The following is a 24,731-nucleotide window of genomic DNA, read 5'->3' as shown; positions in this document are numbered from 1 at the left end:
TCTTACTAACTAGACCACCAAGATTGCTCGGTAGCTTAAAGACAGTTCAAATCCTATATGTTAGCAGCGGGTGCCGCAACGATTAAAATAGACATTGTTCACATTTACTGGAGCTGTCACTTTTTAGGTGGTTGAAAACAAGATGGGAACGAATTTTAAAGGAACATGTTGTCTTTGATCAATCGAGTTGGTCTACTGTTATAAAATGCATATGGGTACTCCCATAAATGGCCGACCATGTTAGTTCGCAAAGTAAAAGGAAAACCACCCAATTTCGAGGCAAATTTGTGTGGATCATTGTATTCTACTTTTAAAACATCTTTCTAACCATATATAACAAACGGTTACAAACTCTTTTTATAGACCAACTCGTCCGATCCAAGGCAATGTTCCTTTAATCTTTCAAAAACAAGCAGTTTTGGCAGTCAATTCGACTATAATACCTGAAACACGAGCCCCCGTTGAAAAATCGATTCGAAGGCAATAACTAGCATGGTGGCGAATTTGTTTATGAGACCAACTAATCTTAAAGTTGCTAAGCAGAAATGTTGCTTGTCTGCTAAGCGAAGAATCACAAGGTACCAGTTACAAACAATATGCACTGCAATGTGTTTTTCAGGTCACCTGTTTTGTTTTTGCTGCTCAGCAAAATTGTGTCTTTTGGGCAGCTCAAATGAAATTTGCCGCGGCAGTCCTTTGATGAAGATAGCGTGTGTTGCTGATTAAAGCTGATTAAAAGCCCAAGGACCACCATGACAGGTTAAAAATCGATAAGTAGTGAGCAATCTTTTGAGTTATTTAGGAAAAATATAGCTTACAATGACTAATAGTCACATGTGTCTGCAAGTTACATGTATATTTGAATTTCTAAGACCAGTTACAGTCCTGCTACGTCACATTGTTTTGGGGCAAACCTTTGTCCCACTACAGCACTGACTAAGCTAGACTGTATAAACCTTGGTTGAAATTGTTTATTTTCATCATTGCATCTGATGAAGTAGTTGTTTCTACGAAAGTTCATGCAGCTATTTACTTGTTGGTCATTATAGTGCTACATTGTAATTGCTTTTTGAAATTACAAGACTAAACACACAGCTATTCCCACCACTGATTTGCCTTACCAAGCCTTAGTATACATAAATTTGCTCTGAACAATGGGCTTATATAGCAGCGCCGTTTTCAGTCTGGGGACCTCAATTTTGAGTGTTACTTTGTGACCGATCAAGCCTTGGTATCAGACATTCTTTAAAATCTTACTCACAATAATTGCTTATTGAAGGCATCTTTTCTTCTTAACATTATTATTAGTAACTTGCCCTGAATTGAGGAAGGCACTAAATACTAAACTCCACAGCGGTTCGGCCCATCGGAGAATACCCGAGCGAGAATGACCTTATGATGTCATTTTGCATATGCTTGCATCTTTTAGACATGAAAATATTAACAACCAGGTCCTAGTGGTTAGTCAACTCTTATGTAACAACTCCCCAAACCTGCTGCTACAAATGTACTTGAATAAAGAGGTCTGAAGCAGTACTTGCATCTTTTAGACATGAAATCATTAACAACCAGGTCCCAGTGGTTAGTCCACTCTTATGTAACAACTCCCCAAACCTGCTGCTACAAATGTACTTGAATAAAGAGGTCTGAAGCAGTACTTGCATCTTTTAGACATGAAATCATTAACAACCAGGTCCCAGTGGTTAGTCCACTCTTATGTAACAACTCCCCAAACCTCTGCGTGGGGGATCGTCGCGAACCATGCCGGAATGTTCCGAGAGCACACGAAAAGTTCCGAACCGCTGTAGAGGTTAGTTTTTAGTGCCTTCCCTGAATTGAAGGTATCCTACAAGAATGGCGTAAATAATAATAGTTATAATAATTTACAAATTACACACATCCAAAAACTGAGAGGGAAACTTTCAAGTCTTTGTACATTTCTTTAATACAACATGTGTTGAAAATAAACTTTATATACAGACACGTGATATACAATATTTATTTCAACTATATAGAAATCTCACCATTTCTTAATTGATGTTTCAGGTAAAACAATCGAGTTTTGAAGTAATATTTCTAGACTGCATGATTGTGTTTAGTTCAAAGTCTTTAATGGTAATAGTTTTAGCTTCCTATTTAGCATTTACAGCAGTGTTCATTCAGTAACAATGTAATCTTTTGGTTGGATTTCATAATACGTCAAGAGAAAGTTTTCAAATGCTCTTGAAAATTGGTGTCAAATTTATCTATCAATATATTGAGCCAAAATATTTTTGCAGAAAGTGTTGATGTTGTGGCAAAGGCATTTAACAAGCTTTTAGAACACATTTATCTGTTTCATTTTCGTCGTTGTTGTCGTCGTGTCGTCGTCGTTGTTGTTGTTGTATTTTTTTCTTCTCCATTGGTTTTTTCCCCGCAAAAATCTTTCACGATTTGTTCATACATAACAATATTAATTTTGAGTAACTATACATTTTCCTGGCGGATACAACCATGAGTAAAATCTCTTTTGAATGAGTGGTGGCTCGAAAAGAGCCGGTTTGGTCTCGACGTTTCGAACATTATACTCGTTTCACGATATTTATATATTATTTAAATTTTGTTGCCAAATCTGAAATAATTGGTGGTGTCTATAATCATTATCAACCCTTAGTAAGTTTGAAGCTTAGAGTGACTAAAATAGATTGAGAACCTCGGCCCCCGTCTTCTCTCTCTCTACAGTCTGTGCTGAGGCTCGGATGATATAGGCCACCTAATTGGTATCCATGCCCACAGTCATCGCAGCCTCCCGATATTTGATTCGGAATCACGAGCCTTTACGAGGATTGGGCGGAGCTTTGTGTGAAAATATGAAAGAAAACAGTATTTTAGTGTTTTTTTCTCTGACAACAATATTTACCAGGAAAAAATTCTGAAGAAAGACCTAGAAAATCTACATCCAAAGCTCGTAAAGATTCGTGTTTCAGAATATAGGAAGGCTAAGCATGCCTGCCAGTTAGAAGCATGCCAGCCAATTAGCTCTAGAGAAAAAAATACAAAAAGTTTTTCTTCAGAATTTGTTTTCCTTTTTGGATGTAGATTTTCTATCATATTTTAACTTGGGAGAAAATTCAGCATGAAATAGAGTATCAGAGAAATGTAGTGGTGTTTTTTTTTTGGTTTTTTTTATATCTTACGAGAAATTCTTTTTTTAAAAAAACATTCAAAACACAGCAATACCAAAACCTGGAACAAAAAGGCCTTTCAGATGTCCAATTATTATGTTGTCAACCTTGTTTTCAATACATCAAAGCATCTCAACAAACCTCATCCCTAGTACAATTTACCAACCTTTAGAACAACATATTTTATGTCATATCTAGTTGACTTTCAATGTAGTCACCTACAGGGTAGGTAATCATTAGTTTCGCTCTGGGGTTGACTGATTCTAAAGCTTGCCACCTCTCAAGCGAAATATTCCCGCCTGAAACTGAGAGAAAAAAAGTATCACCTTTTTGCTAATTTCGATTAGCCTATAATCACGGGCGCGTATTGCCAGGGCCCAAATTCATAGAGCTGCTTACGCACAAAAAGTGGCCGAGCATAACAAAATTACGCATACCATTCAAACTACCATGTCACGTACAACTTGTCACTGGTTTCCTGCTCATTTCTGCTGAGCGGGAAATTGTTAAGCTATTTATTATTTTCTGCTTAAGCAGCCCTATGAAACTGGGCCCTGGACAATCGTAAAATTATGGAGTTATTCGGTTTTAATACCCTTACAACTCTTAAAACGATGTATGTAAGCACTATATTTCACGAGTTCTGCGGGGGAAAATCACATGCATATATCGGCTGTGATTCGAACCCACGACCTATGTGATTCTAGAGCAGATTGCTTACTAACTAGACCACCAAGATTGCTCGGTAGCTTAGAGACAGTTCAAATCCTATATGTTAGCAGCGGGTGCCGCAACGATTAAAATAGACATTGTTCACATTTACTGGAGCTGTCACTTTTTAGGTGGTTGAAAACAAGATGGGAACGAATTTTAAAGGAACATGTTGTCTTGGATCAATCGAGTTGGTCTGTTGTTATAAAATGCATATGGGTACTCCCATAAATGGCCGACAATGTTAGTTCGCAAAGTAAAAGGAAAAACACGCAATTTCGAGGCAAATTTGTGTGGATCATTGTATTCTACTTTTAAAACATCTTTCTAACCATATATAACAAACGGTTACAAACTCTTTTTATAGACCAACTCGTCCGATCCAAGGCAATGTTCCTTTAATCTTTCAAAAACAAGCAGTTTTGGCAGTCAATTCGACTATAATACCTGAAACACGAGCCCCCGTTGAAAAATCGATTCGAAGGCAATAACTAGCATGGTGGCGAATTTGTTTATGAGACCAACTAATCTTAAAGTTGCTAAGCAGAAATGTTGCTTGTCTGCTAAGCGAAGAATCACAAGGTACCAGTTACAAACAATATGCACTGCAATGTGTTTTTCAGGTCACCTGTTTTGTTTTTGCTGCTCAGCAAAATTGTGTCTTTTGGGCAGCTCAAATGAAATTTGCCGCGGCAGTCCTTTGATGAAGATAGCGTGTGTTGCTGATTAAAGCTGATATAAAGCCCAAGGACCACCATGACAGGTTAAAAATCGATAAGTAGTGAGCAATCATTGGAGTTATTTAGGAAAACTATAGCTTACAATGACTAATAGTCACATGTGTCTGCAAGTTACATATATATTTGAATTTCTAAGACCAGTTACAGTCCTGCTATGTCACATGGTTTTGGGGCAAACCTTTGTCACACTACAGCACTGACTAAGCTAGACTGTATAAACCTTGGTTGAAATTGTTTATTTTCATCATTGCATCTGATGAAGTAGTTGTTTCTACGAAAGTTCATGCAGCTATTTACTTAATACTTGTTGGTCATAATAGTGCTACATTGTAATTGCTTTTTGAAATTACAAGACTAAACACACAGCTATTTCCACCACTGATTTGCCTTACCAAGCCTTAGGATACACAAATTTGCTCTGAACAATGGGCTTATATAGCAGCGCCGCTTTCAGTCTGGGGACCTCAATTTTGAGTGTTACTTTGTGACCGATCAAGCCTTGGTATCAGACATTCTTTAAAATCTTATTCACAATAATTGCTTATTGAAGGCATGTTTTCTTCTTAACACTTGCCCTGAATTGAAGGTATCCTAAAAGAATGGCGTAAATAATAATAGTTATAATAATTTACCAATTACACACATCCAAAAACTGAGAGGGAAACTTTCAAGTCTTTGTACATTTCTTTAATACAACATGTGTAGAAAATACACTTTATATACAGACATGTGATATACAATATTTATTTAAACTAAATAGAAGTCTCGCCATTTCTTAAAGGAACATTACAGAATTGGTTTTTACATAATCCACCATATACATAAACTGACAAACCTGTAGAAGTTTGAAGTTGATCGGCCATGTGAAAAACCGACTACAAACTTTGCATTGCATCGATGCCAAAACAAAAAGGAATAAAATGCTCACTGAGCGATAAACTCCAAACGCGAAGTTAGATTATTTATTTCTCATCAAATATGACATTTCAGACAGAAATGTTTCAAGGGATGTTTTCTACTATCATCATCATTAGACTGTGTAAGTTTTATGTAAGTCTGTGATCTTCACGATTTTTGTTCCTTACCAATTCTGTAACGTTCCTTTAATTTATGTTTCAGGTAAAACAATCAAGTTTTGAAGTAATATTTGTAGACTACATGATTGTGTGTAGTTCAAAGTCTTTAATGGTAATAGTTTTAGCTTCCTATTTAGCATTTACAGCAGTGTTCATTCAGTTACGATGTAATCTTTTGGTTGGATTTCACTACTTTCAATAAGTTCTTATCAGTAGTGCCACTGCATTGGTGAGAGTATGTGATGATGGTGCATTTTGTAAACTGGGGGGAATTATTTGTTATTATATACAACAACTTGTCATTTGTCATTTGATGGTGGAGCACATGTCAGGTGTCATACATTTGTTTGTCCATGTATACTGTTCCCACACCAAACAAAAATTTACTGTAGGAGTCCAATATTGATAAATATAGGATGTTTGGGATGCTAATATAGCCAATGCAACTGATAGATTTACACTGTGTACCATATGTATTGACTGCATTACGCGCTGTTAGTAAACGTGCGGGTTCAACCATGCGTGTTGTGGCAAACCTGATTAAGAGATTTGGTGTTTCTGATCAGCAGAGTGTGGGTTTGAGTCCCCGCCGTGGCACTTGTGTACTTGAGCAAGATACGTTTATACAATAGTTGACTTGTCCTTTGGATGGGATATTTAAGCCAAAGGTTCCTCGTACCAGCATTTGTAGTGCATATATTTAAAATAAAATTAAAAACTTATAGAGTTGGAGTTATCCCTGGTGTTCCTGGTTCACAAAGCAAGCACCATTGTTTACAGGTTTCCTCAGGCTTGCCAACTACAGTAATTGAATTCACTTTAAGGCAGAAAATATAACACTTATGGGTAAATCTCATATGGGAGGAGCGATGGCTATTGGCTGCTGTTTGGTTTCGATGTTTCAAACATACTCTGCTCCACTTGTTTTTTTTAATATATATTTTTTTTATGCAAGTCCCCAGACACACAAGGCCTGAAGGCCACTTCAAGGTGTGGGCTACAATTATTTTTGTCCAGAGGCTGTTGCCACCTACCCCTAGGGCTGAAACAGGGTTACCCCTTTCACAGTCCATACGTATATAGGCTTGGGTATCAGTCAGTCCGAAGCCTGGCCGGTAGATTAGAAAGCACTACCTCCCCAATTTTATGTAGCAAGTGTCACGACCGGCAGTCGAACCCACACTCTGCTGATCAAACAGCAGAGCTTGAATCCGGTGCTCTTAACCGCTCGGCCATGACTTGTGGAGAAGGCTGGACTGCTGATGATGCCAAGGCTTGAGTAGGGCTGGATGGACACACATTTGGGCGGAGAGAATCCAAGCTGTTCCCAACCAGTGATGAGTGGGAGATGTCTGCTGGCAAAACTTGTTTGTGCATTGGCTGAAATTGCACTTCCAGTCCACACATGAAGCCTATTAAGGGAAATGTCATCTAACAGAGGGTTTTGCCAGAGGGTTTAGCATTTTCGCAATCGTTGATGAAACGTGCATGCGAGAAAGGATATCATTGGCTGAGAGTCTTGCGCGGTATGTACACGTTTCCATTGTTTTACATCAAAGATGGTCGCCAATGACATCATGTGCAATTCATCCATAGGAATGTCTCCGTCCATTATAAAGGGTTTGGGTCTAGAAGACTTTCTTGTTGACGACAGCAAGTTTAACGATATCTCTAAAGGTGTTTTCCACGGCCATGTGCAACACTCGGTCACTGTTACGCAGATTCAGATGCTCTGGTAAACACTGCCTGTCTTTGGCCATGAAGAGGCCTGCACTACTGCTGTCTAGTCCTGAAAAGTAACACAAACAAACCCCAAACCACAAATTAAGTTTGATACTCCAGATAAAAAGTTCAAGTCTTAACTCATTGTAGAGGGGCTTCTCTCTCTCTCTGTCGACTTTGAACAAAAAGTATTGACACCGTTGATATCATTGTGATACCCACTGCTAACACATAGGATTCGACCTGCCTCTAGCAACCAGGCTAGCTCGATGGTCTAGTGGTCTCTATCAATGTGGGTTCGATTCCAAAATGAGTGGTTTGCCTGTAGATTTTTTTTACAGAACTCGGGAAAGTACTGAGTATACAGTGTTTAATACACATCGGTGTAAGGGTAAAAACAAATTAAATAAGTATTGACAACACTTGATGTGTGCGTATTGCAACATATATTGGATCAACCAATGGGTATGATGAACAATGCGGAAGCCAAAATGGCTGCTTGTTCAAACGCAGTGGACAGCCCCTCTCATAGGGTCATCATAGGGAAATAAAACTCCTTCACAGGGCTGAACCACAAGGTCAAGCAATGGCTGAGGACCGCCAAATTTCCAAGGTAAACTTTAGTAAAGATAGTGCAAAAGAAGAATACTGCATCTCAAAGTAAACCATCGGGATCATCTAAGAGCGAACTCATCTCAGAGCAAACTCAGCAGATGCACTCCGCAGTCTTAGATTTTGTTTGTCCATGCTGTACTTACCAGTTGCCATTGGGCTGTTCACTGTGGCCATACGGGATATGCACATACGACCTATCTGCGTCAGGAGAGACGTAACATCTTCGTACATCGGAGGGAAAGCCTGGCATATTCGCACCAACGAGGGCAGTGTGGGCAGGAAGAACTGACACAATTTCTCACTCGGTAAAACTGTAAATGTTAAGAAAAACCACAAATGCCATGATGAGAAGAGTATTGGAGACCTCCTTTGGTCATGATGCCATAAGCTTAAACGGAACCTTCACTGAGATCAAAAGAAGCCCTATCAATTGCTGAAGATTGTGCAGTCTGTTTTGGCATGCACATTTTCATAATTTTGACCTCAGTTATGGCAGCCAATGCAAGGTATCTATATGTTGCTAAATTACAGTGTGATAAAAGCACATACATATATATTGTCAAAACTTTTCAAAATGTGTGGATATTATTGTTGTTCAGGTTCAAACCATTCTACCAGCAGCATAAGTACTTCCCGCACTGCAAATGCATAAACGGGTTTGTAGGCAGTACTGACCCCTTGCAAGCACTATGCCATGCTCACCATTCTGGGAGTCAACAAATATGTATCATGTAACATGCCACATGGGCTAAATTCGCACTTTGCTGCGTGGCACACATGGACAATGATTCCCAAGGTTATTTTTGTTGTGATGATGACGTCAGGTAAATTGGGTCAACACTGGTAGAAACAACAAGTTTTGTCTGAAGAAAAAAAACCCTGATGATGTAAAGTTTTTAAGCGTACCGGTCAGTAGAGTTGACATGACATTGACGGCTAGCCTGGCGACACTCAGGGACTTAGGCAGAGCAAACTGAAGGCAGAGATGGGATACCAGCTCTATTGCGAAAATCTGCGAATGAATAAACAAGACCTTGATGAAGAAAGATACCCTATTCGAAATTTAAAAGAAAAAAGTTTTACATTGGAAATGGAAAGCAAAGCTGAACACCAGCTGCCAAATGCTAACCTAAAATGTATTTGTGTCACATTGAAAATTGTAACGAAAAAACAACATGAGGGATGACTATATTTTAATATAAAATAAATGTTCTGAAAATTCTTTTTGTAAAAAATTCTTGAAAATAAAAATACAGCTTGATAAAATTTCTCTTAAGTCTTTTTGAAGTAACACATTAGTATACCCTAATGAATGGCATCTGAAATCCACTTTAAAAGAAAACAAATACAAATAATAACTAGAAATTGCCCTACCTGTTTGTCTGTCTGTGGTTGGCTCAGGAGCTCCGGGATGAAGTCCAGACAGATGTGCATGGACGGGATACCAGCTACAGTGATTGGGAGCAGCTCACTCGGATAACCCTAGCAAAAAATCATTTAACGGCGTTAATATTTCATTTCATTTCATTTATTCTGGTTGTGAAGCCAACGACTCTCAGAAAAGAAAACTTGTATTAAATTGTCCGGTGGTAGATGTAACTGAGATTTGATTGATTGTAGCTTTGTGAAGGTGAGCAGATAATTCAACATTGCTCAGATAACTATGCTAAACCAATTTGTTTTCAAGTCTGAAGTATCTCACTGCGAATTTTGCAACACGCTGGCAAGTTCACAGCAAAGCATCTGTGAAAGCATGATGATGTGAAACTTGTTTGGCAGCAGCACACACATGTGACACGCCATGGTCGGGCTAGCATGGTCAAGCTGTAGTGTTTCTGTGGGTTGGTTTCCCAGTCTTGAGCAAGATACTTAACCATCATTGCTTTGTGCTTTGGATGGGATAAGAAGGCATAGGTCCTGTATGGTGTATAATGCATGTAAAAGAGTTTTTATTTTTTATTTTTTTTTATTAATCAGAAGTTTGCAATTTGTTCATTGAATCCTTAACTCGAGTTACAAGAAAAAATAATTCTGTCACCGAAAAAAGTTTAACAATTGGTCTGAAATTTGCACTCTGCTCATAAAACCTTAGCTCGAGTTAAACAAGAAAAATAACTCTGTCACCAAAGAAAAATAAATGTGAAAAAATCAGAATAAAAAGAAGATAGCAACCTACCTGGAAGTGAATAAGCTTGGCAAGGTTAGGGTCGATAATAAACATCTGATGCAGCTGGGAACAGACTTGACACTGGACCTCACGTAGGGCACTGAGTTTACTCTCTACTTTCTGAAAAAAATGACCGGCCAGAAAAAAAAATCAAAGAGTGAGTGTCATATTGTACACGTATGGACTGGCAATGAGTTCATTTCATCAGACAAGCCCAGTTCTCCAACAAGTTCAAAATCTGCTCTAGAAAGTGACATTTTTTAGGTTCGGTTTCAACTTGAGAAGCCTTGGGATTACATAATACAAGGAAGATAATGGTAGAACTTAATGACTAAAAGTACAAGAAAGTTACAGTGAATATATATCACATGTGTATATATCACATGTACTTAATAATAATAGCATTTAGTAAAATGCCTTTTCCTGCCGTTGGGGAGCGTTACTTGGCTTGTCCCCTTCATTGCATTTAGCTCATGCATGTTTTTTTTATTAGCTTCCTTGTTTTTCCATCAGACTAACACAGCTTTTGTTATCATAATACACATCAGTTAAGGGAGAAAGTTTTGCAGAATCACATATTACCAAGTTAACATAATAATGAGTAAATTCCTATCGTCGTACCGGAGGCATATCTCCATAAGCAATTGCACAGCGGTGCTCTCCTGGGCCGAGATTAGAACATTCTTTATCAAATTATCACCAATACTAGATTAACATAATCAAAAGTAAATTCCCATCGTTGTACCTTTTCGTTCTCAAATGGGAGGCATATCTCCAGAAGCAGTTGCACAGCGGTGCTCTCCTGGGCCGAGATTAGAACATTCTTTATCAAATTATCACCAATACTAGATTAACATAATCAAAAGTAAATTCCCATCGTTGTACCTTTTCGTTCTCAAATGGGAGGCATATCTCCAGAAGCAGTTGCACAGCGGTGCTCTCCTGGGCCGAGATTAGAACATTCTTTATCAAATTATCACCAATACTAGATTAACATAATCAAAAGTAAATTCCCATCGTTGTACCTTTTCGTTCTCAAATGGGAGGCATATCTCCAGAAGCAGTTGCACAGCGGTGCTCTCCTGGGCCGAGATTAGAGCATTCTTTAGCTCTTCCCGTTCAGGCTTTGTCGGCAGTGGGGTCAGCCCCTGCTCGGGCCTCCTGATGATGCTCGGACTGGACTGTAGATGGGAGGTCAAGAAGGCCCTAGAGGCGGCCAGGTAGGCGGTCAGCATCTGCATGACGATGTCCAGTATTGGTGGACACCTGTTTGAAAAGAGGCATAAGTCTTATATAGGATTTGAGGCATTGCATGGTGAGGTATCAATGTATAATTGGTTTGCGGTAACACCATGTGTGTATCTACTTGCCAGGGAGAGTTTGTTCTTAGAGAACTGTCTTGCTATATTCTACTGTCGCGGAGTAGATAACCGGGGGTTCGAGAGACTTCTCAGTTCTGAAAAGAACTGTCCTGCTTTTTAACTATTACCAGGGCAGATGGTACAGAAAATAGACTTGGACTACTACTTTAGCTTATAGGATCGTAATTAACTGTACAGTTGCGGAGTCAGTTCTGAACTGGTCTCAACGTTTCGACTAGCTTGCTCTAGTCATCGTCAGGAGACATAAGTCTATTGTGGAACATTCAGAAGTCACACAAAAATGCCAAGCTAACAATTTCTGGAAACAGTTTCTGGAAAATTGTCCTGGTCTCTATGGTTCATCAGGCAGGTGTTTATATCCAGTTTCCTTGGCATTAAACAATTGAGAACAGGATGCCAGTCCATCGCAGGTTACTCCCCAGCTCATGACGGTACCTATTTGTACTCCTGGGTAGAGATAAGCAATTAAGCAAGTGCCTTGCTCAAGGACACAAGTCTCTCGATACACCAGGACAGGATTCAGTGACAAGAGGCCAGCTTGAGTCTTGTCAGCAAACAATTATGCAGATATTATGTAAATACTATGTAAATTATTCAAAACTTATCAAAGATATGTACGATGTTCTTGTGCACGAATGTAATGAATAATTCATCACTGAATAACTCACCTGAAGACTCTGAGGTCACATCTGAGTACAATGAGAGGGTCCAGCGTTATGTCCTCCTCAGTGAATGCAACGACGGGGGTTGTGCACACGAGGGCGTTTACGGTCATCACACGCAACCTGAGAAGAAATGATCAGAAACAAAGTCAAATGAATAACCTCACAAATGACTTTAAAGATAACAACTCTGAACATTTCTAAGATGCGGAGCTGCTCTGGCAGATCATATTGCTCAACACATTTCTGCTGTTAATTTTGCTATTGTCTTGCAACCTTTTTATCTCAAGCAAGATGTTTCCTACGCTTAGTAAAAAGTTGGTAGGGTGATGATTTCTGCTCTTCCAGCCAAGCTCCTTTTGGATACAGACTGTGAAGAGGATAAGCCTATTTCAGCCACAGGAGTAAGTGGCACCGTGATGTTTTCTACGCTTAATAAAAAGTTGGGACGGTGGTGCATTCTGCTCTTCCAGCCAAGCCCCTATTGAATACAGACTGTAGAGAGGATAAGCCTATTTCAGCCACAGGAGTAAGTGGCACCGTGCCCCTGGCGACAGTTTAGTTTACCTAATAAAAAACAAAGCAGACTAGACTCAATTTTCCATACCTTCTGAGCATGACTGTGTTAAGCATCCGCCAGAGTTTAACAGCCAGGGAGGTCACCTGAAGAGGTACTCCCTCCTCCAGCTGGCCAGGGAGGCTAGCCACTAGTACCTCGGCAAAGTCCATCAGGTGATGAGGCTCTAGGCGGCAGAGGTGTCGCAGTAGGATGAGGGACTCTGATGGGTCATCCACAGCATGTTTCAAGGCTGGGCGAAGGAAAGATGACATTGATATTATTGATGATTGTTATAAAATGACTGAGACTTTAGACTCTATAATGGATCAAGTAGCTCAACCCCTTTGCAAATAGTTGGATGCAGAAATATAAATTCCACATTTTCTTTTTCTGTTCTGTTCTGGGTGCAGAAATATAAATTCAAAATTTTCTTTTTCTGTTCTGGGTGCAGAAATATAAATTCCACATTTTCTTTTTCTGTTCTGGGTGCAGAAATATAAATTCCACATTTTCTCTTTCTGTTCTGGGTGCAGAAATATAAATTCTACATTTTCTTTTTCTGTTCTGGGTGCAGAAATATAAATTCCACATTTTCTTTTTCTGTTATCTCTTCCTTTTCATTATTCACACATTGTGAACTACGTTTTTAACATTTTCAAGGTTGTTGCTGCGTTGTTTTTTTCATTTTAATTTTCGTCTTGTACCATGCATTTTTTAATCTCTTCAATGCAACCCAAAACTGCAATGATGCAACTATAACATTAACCCTCCTACTGTCCGACTGTTCAATATCATCCACTGTGGTTTTTTAATGAAAGATGTTCTATGCCAGCCTGCAATATGATAGCATGTGGTGAATGCACCCACAAAGTACACAGTCAACCCTCCTACTGTTTTACCATTTGATATCATCCCTTGTGGTTTTGCATGATAAATAAACTATACCCGCCTGCAAAATACAAACAAAATACAGGAATATCACATAAAGTAAGAACAAGTGGAGACGCTTTACCGTTTTGAAGACGCTGTGGTGTGCACTTGGCAGTGCCCGTCTCCCCATCAGCCCCGCCCATCTTCCTCTTCTTCCTCACGCCCATCTCTTCTTCAGTCAGCTCCTCTCCCAGCCAGTCCTCCACGAGGCACAGATGAGGGTAGTGGGTGGCCAGGAGGCGCAGGAGGGATGGGTAGAGACCGGCGTAGGCTGGCTGCTGGCGTTGAGCCTCGTGCAGGAGGTACTTGATGGGCATCTGAGATGTCAGCTTGTTGGAGTAGGATTGGGGGCGCTGATTATTCATCACTAAAGAGATGACAGAGGGTGCTTATCAGTTACATTGTATAATGACACTTAAAAGCAGGGTAGGCTTGAACCTCAAAACCAGGGTAGCTTTACCTTTAAAACCGAGGTAGGTTTAACCTTTTAAGCTAGGGTAGAAGTGACTTTGAATATCAGGGTAGGGCGTCACCCTCAACATTGAAAACCAGGGTAAGCTTGACCTTTAAAACTAGGGTAGCAGGTCATTCTGCGTGGCTGCTCCATGAGTTTGGAACACTCTTCCAATGGATCTTTGCACATCGACATCCCTTCAGTGCTTCAAGTTCAGTTTACAGACATACATTTTGTTCAAGTGTCTTTCTAAATCAGGGTCAAGTTTTCTATTAATTGCTTACATTAATTTTCTACGTGTGCCTTGGGTGTCTTTATAAGATATGTGCATGGAATAAATATCTTATTATTATTATTATTATTATTATTATTATTATTATTATTATTAATATTATTATTATTATTATTATTAACTGTACCTTTAAAACCAGGGCATGCTTGAGCTTTAAAGCTAAGATAGAAGTGGCATTGAAAACAAGGGTAGGCTTGACCGTTAAGGCCAGGGTAAGCAGTGCATACTTACCAAGGATCTTCATATTACTCAGGACACAATCCTCATACAACAATAAGTAATACAACATCAACAGCTGGGCCGTCAATCCCGACTTCCCTTCCGTCCTCAGACCCCCCTCCTGGCACACCGACGCCCTCAGTAACGACACGTTGGATGTTTGGTACACGGATAGGATCTCCCTCTCGGTGAGTGGTTCGATCCGAAACTGCTGGGTGGACACTACCACTGAGGAGACGTAGGCCTCTAAGAGTGGTGGGAAGAGAGAGTGGAGGGGAGGGGCGCTGTGGCAGATCTGTTTGAAGATCCAGTCCTGGAAATGAAAGTGGCAATGACACGTATTCATGAAATGTAGCTTTCAGTGGCGATATAAATACTGTTTATTTTTACATGTCAACTATTTTTGTATAAATTTTTAAGTGTTTTTTAGTATAATTGTAATTTTTACTGTAAATGGCTATTGTAAAAACAATAAACTAAACTGTCTATCTCAAAATTCTTGGGGCTTTGGCGAGGGCAAACAGAGTGGTGAAATCTGCATTTGCAAAACGGTTCTGTGCATTTTATAATTGTATGATAAATGTTTCAAATGTATTTTAAAGCACTTTCTATCGTGGCTCAACCTCTTTACAGATATTGCAATATCAGTTAAGTTTTATGTATAGTTTGATTCAGGGTATACATATCGAAATGCCGAGTTGTTACACTATCTTTGCTCCTTTCAGTGAACCCAACTGAAAGAGAGATTTCAGTTGTATTACCCCAAACCTTTACTAAATTGGTTCATATTGGTAACAACAAAAATTAAGGCACAAGAAAGTGACTCATAAAGAAAAAAAGAAAACAAAACTTGACCTTTCAGTTTCATTCACGTCAAAGCAAATGATAACCATCTACGCACAAATAAAAATTTCCAGAAGGAAATAGTTTAGCTTTCCTCGGCACATCAATCTATAGAGCACTTCTAATAAGAAGCTCTCTCAGATTGAGCCCCCGCCCCCCATTCCCATCCAACCCAAATTCCCCAGACCTTAATCTTTGACAATGTTACCTTGATTGGTACTTTGTGTTTTGCAAAGGCCTTGCTCTGTAGAAGATTGTACACACAGTGAATGGGTAGATAGCCTGAGATGGATCCGCTAAGGTCAGGGGTCACGGCCACAGTGACGGCATGGGCAGTTACAACCTGTAAGGAGAGTCAAGTTAGTCAGCTGAAAATACTCCTTGGGAAAGTTACATCCAGTTTACGATACACTTACATGTAAAGGCACTGGACACCTTTGGTAGTTGTCAAAGATCAGTATTCTCACTTGGTGTATCCCAATATATGCAATTAATTACAAATCTGGGAAAATTTTGACTCAGTTGGTCATCAAAGTTGCTATAGAATAATGAAATAAGAAACACCCTTGTTGCACAAATTTGTGTGCTTCCAGATGCTTAAAGGCTTTAGGCAAGTTAGAAATCAGATTTAAAGAAGGAACAATGCCTGCAGTTCCTATTGGAGTGAGTAGAAACAATCAAAAAGAAGTCACAATTTACCAATAATGGAAATGAACGTAAATGCGCAACTGTAAGATTAAAACATACCTGTTCTGTGAAGACTTCTTGCATGAACAGCAGCCTCACCCTGGCCAATGAGTTTGGTCTGATCGGAATCTGGCAACATAAATAAAAACATAACCTTTTTAATAACTGTACAGTCCAGACTTATTGAAAAATATTTTCAGGAAGTTGTCTTAATAAAAGTAGAAACAATTATAACACACACACATCCACCCTTTAGAGGCTCACAATTAATGTACTCTTCCAAATACTCATAATGCAATTTATCTTCCAGTACGCCATAAACCTCCAATCAGGAGTGCGTTTTGGCGACCCCAACCAAAAACTGTTTCGGTTGTTGGTCGTTGGTTCTGCTGTTCAGACTTAACGATAACCGAGTTGTGAGCTCGGTTACCGTTTTGGTTATGACATCAGAAACAGTTTTTGGTTGGGGTCGCCAAAACGCACTCCTGATGCTTAAACCAAAGTGTGATAATAAGCCATAACCTACTCCCAGATTGTGAGTGTCAATGCGTCACGCTCCGCATTTGGTTAGGGCAAAAACTATATGCTAAAGTTTGCGCATGCATGCTGTTTGTCATAAAATAACGCTCTGGAATTTTTGAGGTTGACTAAATAAGGCTGGATATGGGACGCAGAAGCGCTATATTTTTTAGTCTTTCACTCGCCCTTGTATGATAACTTTGAAAAATCCCTATAAAGAGAATATATGTCCGTTACCTTCATTCCTAGTGTAGAGCAGACTAAATCAATGATAGCATGAACCTGATTAGAGTGGAAGTGACTAGCCATCAGTAACAGCATCTCACTAAATGAAGCACTTATCCCACTCTCCCTGTAACATAACAAAATGAAAATACTCTAGTCAATTCTTTGTTCAACCCCCAAAATCAATATGAACGTAGTTTTGCATAGGTGATAAAGATGTCTTACCACTAGACCACCGAGCTAGTCTGGTGGCTAGAGGCAATTCGAATCGTATGTGTTGATAGCTAATCGTTTCGCATCGGGATGAAAAAAATAATTGATTTATACCCATACACTGATGTGAACAATATCACTGTATACTCAGTATTTTCCTGAGTTCTGTGGGGAAACAAAATCCACATGCAAATCACTCGGCTAGGGTTTTGAAACCACACTGTTTGAATCCTGTCTTGGATGGCTATTCCATTCATCTCTATTCCTTATTGTTCTTGTCCTTGCTGTTCCTGTATAATATCTCATGTCATCTCTCCATTTTCTTTTCACCCATCGGTTCTTTTCTGAATCCACAACTACTCAAAAGATATCTACACATGGTGCTACCACAAACCTCGCCTGGAAGTACCCCTTTTTTTTAACGCTAAGGTATAAAATTAGTTTGGGGCATTACCTCTCGAAGCGAGACCCTTCCTTGACCAGCCAGTTTAGCCATTGAATAACCACTGCTTCATCGTCTTGGCTATGGAACAAATATATAACCAGGAAAATCAGAAATCAAATTAGATATTTCTGTAAATTTAAAGTATTTCATGTCGGGGAGGAGAACAACTTTTTCTTTAAACATCCATTGCAAAGTATTTGAATTTATGTTAATTTTGCACTATACTAATCAATGAAGCAACTGTAATTTGTTGGTGCTTTTTAATGTGGTGCTGTTTATAAAAAAAAGTATGTTTTCAGTTTTAACCTTGATGTACTTTTTGTAGTTTACTAATGTGTGTCAGTAGCTGATGCAAATTAAGAATCAGTAAAAGAAAATGGCTGAACAATTTGTTGTTAAGCAAAATGAGCACGATACTGGTACTTGTGACATAGTATTTTGGCAGTTGACCATAGTTTGGCAAACATCATTCAGTTGTGCTTAGCTACTTTTCACGGACAATATAAACCAAACCAAACCACACCATACCCAAATTTAATCACCACACCCAAATGTAAAAAAAAATGTGTTTGCTCACTTGAAATGCCTGATGAGAGATGGGCAAGCAATCAGCATGCACAGTCCCAGACAGATGAACCTGATGCCGGACGGGGTCGACGGAGGGTGGCTACTCAGTAGACGTAACAGCTGATGTGCCTCCTCATCGCTAAACCTAGTGCAAAAGATCATCAGAAGTGTTTATTACTTGTAAACCAGGAGTGAGAGTCATTACAAACGAAAAGTCTGAAACTTGTATGTTGAAATGATGCCATTTCTACTGTTTGGTAACCCCTGGGGTTATAGATTTCAAGAAGCTTTTGCAAACAGTATCAAAAGCTCTTGAGAAGTAGACCAATGAGCAGGATTTCTTTGTTTGTGAAAAAAAAAGTTGTCTGATTTACTTCACCAGGCCAACATAAAAAGTCTGAATTCAGCCAAAAGTCTGAAAAATCTCATCCCATGTAAACTTGCAGGTACAACAATGTGTAAATCTCTAATGGCAGGAGTGCTGGCTAGTGAGAAGAGCTATTGATAATGTCTGGAAGTTTTGAACAGTACAGACTTTATGCATTGACGTCATCCAAACTCCATCTTAGAGGTAAACCAATGATGGAACAATGGAAACGCACAGATTTGCTTATCACAACGACATGATTGGCCAATGAAAAACCTCCTTTTGACCTCTAGGCAAGGAGAACACTAAGAAGCAGATACACCAATAAATACATCCCTAAAGATTCCAAAAAAACACTGGCTGGCCTGGAGTTACAAAGAGGCCTTGGCCCAATTGACCTGGTCTGGCTTTGGTGCCCCCTTTAAAAGGTTCCTAAAGACTTAAAGATTTTCAGTAGAAATGCCCTTTGCTAAATGAAAATGGCCTTGCCCTCTAAAAGATGAAGTTCCTGGCCTGCCTGAGCATATTTGTTAACAAGATTTTGAAAATCTGCAACAATCCAAGATTTTAAAGGACAGTCTGCACCTTTAACCAAAGTTCCAGCAGATAACCAACTTACTTGAGACCAGCAATTCCCTTCAGCGAACAGTAGAGCCTCATCACAGCACTGGCCTGTACCACTTGTCTCTCAGGGAGGTTACCGTGAAACTCTTCGGAGGGGCAGAGGGATGTGAGCTGTTCGAGAAGGTGTGTTCGAAGCGCATGGAGAATGGAAGAGGTCGACTCTCCCTTGTTCTGGAGTCAAAAGTTATTATAAAAAAAACTACCCTTGAGAAAATGACATGATCCTAAACAAAACAAATTGGTATGGATTTGTGTAATAAATAAATGAATAACGGTTTTTCTCAATAAAACTTGTTATAACACATAAATTTGAGTTCTTTACAAATCTTCAAAGGGAACATCAAAAGTTTGATTTCATTGGAATCTTTAAAACCCTTTTAACTCTCCCACTCTTACCGAACTGATCATTGGACTGCCCTGACTGTCCATTAAGGCACAACTGTGCACAAAACTGCCTGCACACAGCAAGAGGGTTGACTGTGTACACAGTGTAGATGCATTCACCACATGATATCATATTGCAGACTGGCAAAGTGATTCTATCATTCAAAATCACGGTCGGTGATGTTGAATGGCAAGACAGTAAGAGGGTTGACTGTGTACTGTGTGGATGAATTCACCACATGACAGCATAACGCAGGCTGGCATAGTGCATCTATCATAAAAAATTGAGAGAATCTTAAAAAAAACAAGAAAGTTTGCACAATAACGGACCTTCTGCCCATTGCGGACAAAGTGCGCAAACCAATTGCGGACGGCGGAGTTGCTGCCAAGAAGCAGGCCACTGACAAAGCCGATGACCTCACTCAGTCTGCTGTCTGATTGGTTGGTTGTGTTGTGGTCCAAGGAGAGCGCCACTGCGAGGCCCGGCAACTTACACTGTTCCACCTATGAATGAGCAAAACACATAATTTGTTACATTCGAAATTTACAATTTTCCATTACACTCTGTCTTTGTTAAAAACTTAATCATCAGCTTAGGTGTAACTTGTAAGCTATTGGCCTTGTCTCACACTTGTCTTGTCTGCTTCATTTGTCCTGCATTCATGTTACCGCACCTCGGTTGTAACATGGTTGTCTGTCCATAGGTTAGGGAACAAAAGCATCTCGCTTTAAGATGATATGTCAGATTTTTGGCTGATTTGACACACAAATTTTGTTTTAAAATTCAAATAGGTATTTTGTTGAGGTTGAGAAAGTTACTTGCTTTCATTCAGCCATTGCTAAAAAAAGATCCACCAATTGTTAGTAGCAGTGAAATAAAAGGCCCAAAATTAGTTTTTGTCGGGATCCTGACAATATTATCACATGACCGATTCTTATGTGTTTTATACAAACAAAACAATTATTTTTTCATGGTTTCCGACCATTAAAAGAAAAAGTGAAACTTTTTTTCTCGTTAGAGCGGGTGATACTCTTTGAAATATCGTTCACTCCAAAAATTATATATTTTATGTTCGGGGCCAAAAATCTAACAAAGCATCTTTAACCTTATACCTAAATGTCATTAAATTACTGCTTACTTTTGAACCATTGTGTACCTAATATATCATACATCATACTACATTGCTTTTGTAGTTTTTACATGAATGTACATAATTGTATTGAATGACAGCATTGAAATAAATATTACTGAATGAATACAGAGTGACAATTCACATTGTCAAGGTTCTGTAGAAAGATTTCTAACAGTCTCAAATGATTCAGTGGTATTGAATGAATTCTAGAGTTGTCTAAGGTTAAAATACTAGCGCAGATGACATCACAAGCTTCAACAGCGCCCTCATTAAGTCCAAAGGAAGACCATTCATTGGCCGAGAGTTGTGCGTGGCATTTTGCGCATATTTCTATTATTGCTCAACCCAATAGCTGGCGGCCTATTCAAGGGGATTCTGTCTGTTGAAAGCCACCTCTCTTGCTAGCTTTGATCCAGTGGAAAGAGTGCTAGCGTGGCGTGCCGAGGCTGAGTGGTTGAGAGCATCGGACTCAACCTCTGGTATTTCTGATCAGCAGAGTGTGGGTTGGAGTCGTGGCACTTGTGCCTTTAAGCAAAATACTTGACTATAAATGGTTTGTCTTTTGGAAGTCCCATGTATTAGGATTTGCAGTGCATGTATCAATGTGCTCCACCATTTAGGGCGTCCTTTCACAGAATCATTATAATTCTTATAATTTGTTTCTGCGATGCGGATATATTATATCCAGATCCAGATCCAGTATCCCAGACTTAAGAGACTACAAAGCCTTCAAGACAGCGATCAAAGCACACTTTAGACATTTCCACTAAGTTATTGGTCAGGTCATAAAACTCTGATGCGATGCGGGTATTCGTTTTTATCGGAGTATAGTTTCCAGATCCAGATCCATATGTAAAAGAACCTAGAACACTTATCATGGGAAGATTGGGGATTAACCCCGGTGTTTCCAGTTCACATAGAAAGCACCCCTTGCTTACTGATTACCTCAGGCACAAAGAAAAAAGTAATCTTTCTTTTTGCCTGCTGTGATAGAACGTAATAATATTAATACATACTGTGAGAGCACGGATGGTCAGTGATTGGCTGGGATTCATAGTGGCAAGCATCCTCAGTGTCTGAGTCCTGCGCCGGCCGCCGTAACTCTCCTCATCTTGACGTTCACCATTCACGATCAAGCGCCTGCAGACTATGGAAGATAATTGCTGGATTTTTACATTTTGATCGATGAAGTTTCTTATCCAGGCAAGGTCCAAGGAGCCAATTTCAAAGAGCTAAGATTGATTTTAAATGTGAATCAATCTTAATGGATAAGTAAAGTGTGATGTCACAATATAAATTACTCTGGTCATATTGACAACTTATCTTAAGATGTATCTTTAATAGATTGTGAAATTGTGCCCATGAGTAATTACTAGACAATTACTGTTTGAGACTGTCATTCATGTCTGGCCTACCTTTGGCCACATAACATGTGTTGAGGATATTGCAAATTTCTATTGAAACATTTCAAAGGGCACCAAGGCAATGACCAGGGGCAACAGAGGTAATAGGCCATTTGCGAGTTAGATTTGAATATTGTCTGGTACAATGATGAGCTTGATCACAAGTAACCACTTTTAAATTTGAATTCCTCAGACTATCGAAACAGTTGCTATGTTGCATGATTAGGGGTTAGTTTTTGCGTAGTTACACCCATACGTACTTATGAATGGATGTGTATGGTTCAATGGTACCAGGGTTTGCTCATCTGGAGGTTGCTATACAAAAGCTTGCCCCGAACCATTTGACATAGCACCTGTCTCTATAGTCTGAGAAACTAAAATGTAAGAGTAACTTGTAACTTAGCAAGTCGTGGTACAAGACTTTATTCAAAATCTAACTCCCAAATGGCTTGTTGCCTCCCTTGTCTCCATGAAGTATCATGTCTGTGTTTACCTTGGAAGAAGCTGTCCGGAACGTTGGCGACGAGTCTGCAGAGTAAGGTTGGGCCATATTGAACCCTCAGGACTGCTTCGGCCATCTTCTCTATCGACAACAATGAGGGCAGCTCTGGAAGTAAAATGCAATTGGTATCAGAAGTTAAGAATGTTTTTGTAACTGCCTTCTTTCCAGTCGAGTATATTATAAAGAACACGGACAACATTGGCTAGTGTCGAAGAACAGTAGCAGTCATGATAGTTGCTCCTTGTAAAGATTTAGGACAATTGTATGAGTTTAAGGGCTGACCTACTTTATTTATATGGTACCGAATAAGCTGATAGTTTAGGTTGGTGAAGCGTGTAGGCTCGAGTGGGACTACAGAGAGTGAGCAGCAAGTGTGTGCTGACTGAACTGAACCAGTTGGTGATAAGCACAGGGAAGGAGAGGGAACCTAGAGGAGACTGAACATATAGATGACCCCAAGCAAAATTGAGGAAGAGTGTCGTTATTTTAGTATGCCTTCACCACGCACACGATACCATGCTGAAGGCTGGCATAGTTAGTTATTCCATCACAGTGAATGATATTAAATGGTCAAAGAGTGGGAGGGTTAATACCTGCTTGAGCGATGCACAGAACATCAGAAACTTCTTCAAGGTAAACTTCACTCTCGAATAACTCACATGGTCGTCTCACAAAATCTGTTGTGTCTTTAATCTGCAAGAAGGATAAGACAGTTTTGTATTGAATGACATTTACAATCTGGAAAGTGTTTATGTTAAAAGCCTTATTCGATTGCATTGAAAGAAACTGATATTATAAGCACTGGAGACCATTGGTAATTACTAAAAATGCTTGTTAGCATACAAAATCACTTGGTAACGTGCAATGGAGAGCTATTGATAGTACCGTACACAAAAGTGTGACAACAGCTCCCTTTTTGAGTTTACATAGTTTTGGAGAAAGATTTCAGACCTGAAGACTTTTTAGGAATCTGCAAGCACACAAATTTGTGCAACAAGGGTGTTTTTTCTTTCATTACTCTTCTTGCAACTTGATGACCAATTGAGTCCAAATGTTTACAGGTTTGATGAACACGTTGTGATACACCAAGTAAGAATACTGGCTGAGGTCTCTCACCTGACTTGAGATGAAAAGAAGCTCACTGATGAGTAGACGCAGTCTGCGGGCTGGGTCACTCCGTTCAAACTCCAGAGCGAGGCCATGCTGTATGTTGGCCGTCAACAGATTCTCAGTCTCACCGAGCTTATGTCTAAAATGTTAGAAATAGAAACAGAGAAAATGAGTAAAGTGTGGTGTTGGTATTAGTTGCGATGATCGTAACCCTCCATCCTCTTATAAATCGCAACTACAAAAAAGATTTCGGGCTCTATTTACGGGCTAAGGCTAGTCTGAATTACTGAAGACAACAACACTTCTTTTTTGTCCAGAAACTCGAACGAAGCGGGGGCCAAGTTGTTTCATACTTAGTTTGTTTATAACATATTGTTTGATTATCTTTCTGTCAAGGAAGAAGGGAACTAAACGTTAACTTATGATAATGATTTAATGAACTGCGCAAATCAAGAATGTGTATACTTCACCTCATCTGAAGTTCTTTCCTCGCGTCCTGCTCCAGCGCGTTGAAATCCACAGAGAGCAACGCCACGATGGAGTTGACCACCTCGAGGCCAGAGAGCACCCGTAAAATCTGTTTTCTTCCCTCCACCCACGACTGGCTTACGTCCAGTGGAGCACACAGGGACATGCGGACTAAACACGGCAGCAGAGCTCGGATACTCGCCTCGTCCATGTTGGCGATCCGCTCGATGTCCACATTCTGAATGGCTTCGAAGGCTTCAGAGCTCAGCTCAAACCTTTGGCTCATCGTTTTTGATGGGTTGTTGTTTCTCTTGATCAACAAAATGTCAGGAAATGAGCACTTTCTGACCGCGAAAGTTGTTGTTCCGTCAGGAACGCTCAGCGGCCAAAAGTAGTCGATCCACTAATTATAAATAGCGCCCTCTCTAGTCGGTCTGAACAATCAGTTCTAAAAGAAGTTGAAATAGACCTTTTCGCAAATACCGGGGCGCGCGCGTAAAGCTTGGAATTAGGTGCATTGTGGTCTAGCTGGTAGCAAAATTTGATGC

General features: G+C 39.6%; 1 protein-coding gene across 1 annotated transcript; it reads right to left on the bottom strand.

The window, feature by feature from the left end:
• Positions 1-5,332: 5,332 nt before the first annotated feature.
• On the bottom strand, positions 5,333-24,596 carry LOC139938449 (integrator complex subunit 2-like). Its single transcript, XM_071933984.1, has 22 exons — positions 24,186-24,596; positions 23,722-23,854; positions 23,199-23,298; positions 22,597-22,710; positions 21,717-21,847; positions 19,898-20,071; positions 19,179-19,354; positions 18,203-18,337; positions 17,635-17,703; positions 16,980-17,094; positions 16,284-16,352; positions 15,745-15,879; positions 14,706-15,006; positions 13,811-14,095; positions 12,847-13,048; positions 12,246-12,362; positions 11,221-11,461; positions 10,205-10,315; positions 9,403-9,510; positions 8,935-9,040; positions 8,172-8,339; positions 5,333-7,480 (listed from the first exon to the last, which is right to left on the bottom strand). The coding sequence occupies exons 1-22, from the start codon at positions 24,467-24,469 to the stop codon at positions 7,320-7,322; spliced, it is 3,435 nt and encodes a 1,144-aa protein (XP_071790085.1). The 5' UTR covers positions 24,470-24,596; the 3' UTR covers positions 5,333-7,319.
• Between the last annotated feature and the right edge of the window lie 135 nt (positions 24,597-24,731).

This window comes from Asterias amurensis, chromosome 6, assembly GCF_032118995.1.
Source record: "Asterias amurensis chromosome 6, ASM3211899v1".
Taxonomy (NCBI): Eukaryota; Metazoa; Echinodermata; class Asteroidea; order Forcipulatida; family Asteriidae; genus Asterias; species Asterias amurensis.
This window is presented reverse-complemented; position numbering and strand designations above follow the sequence as displayed.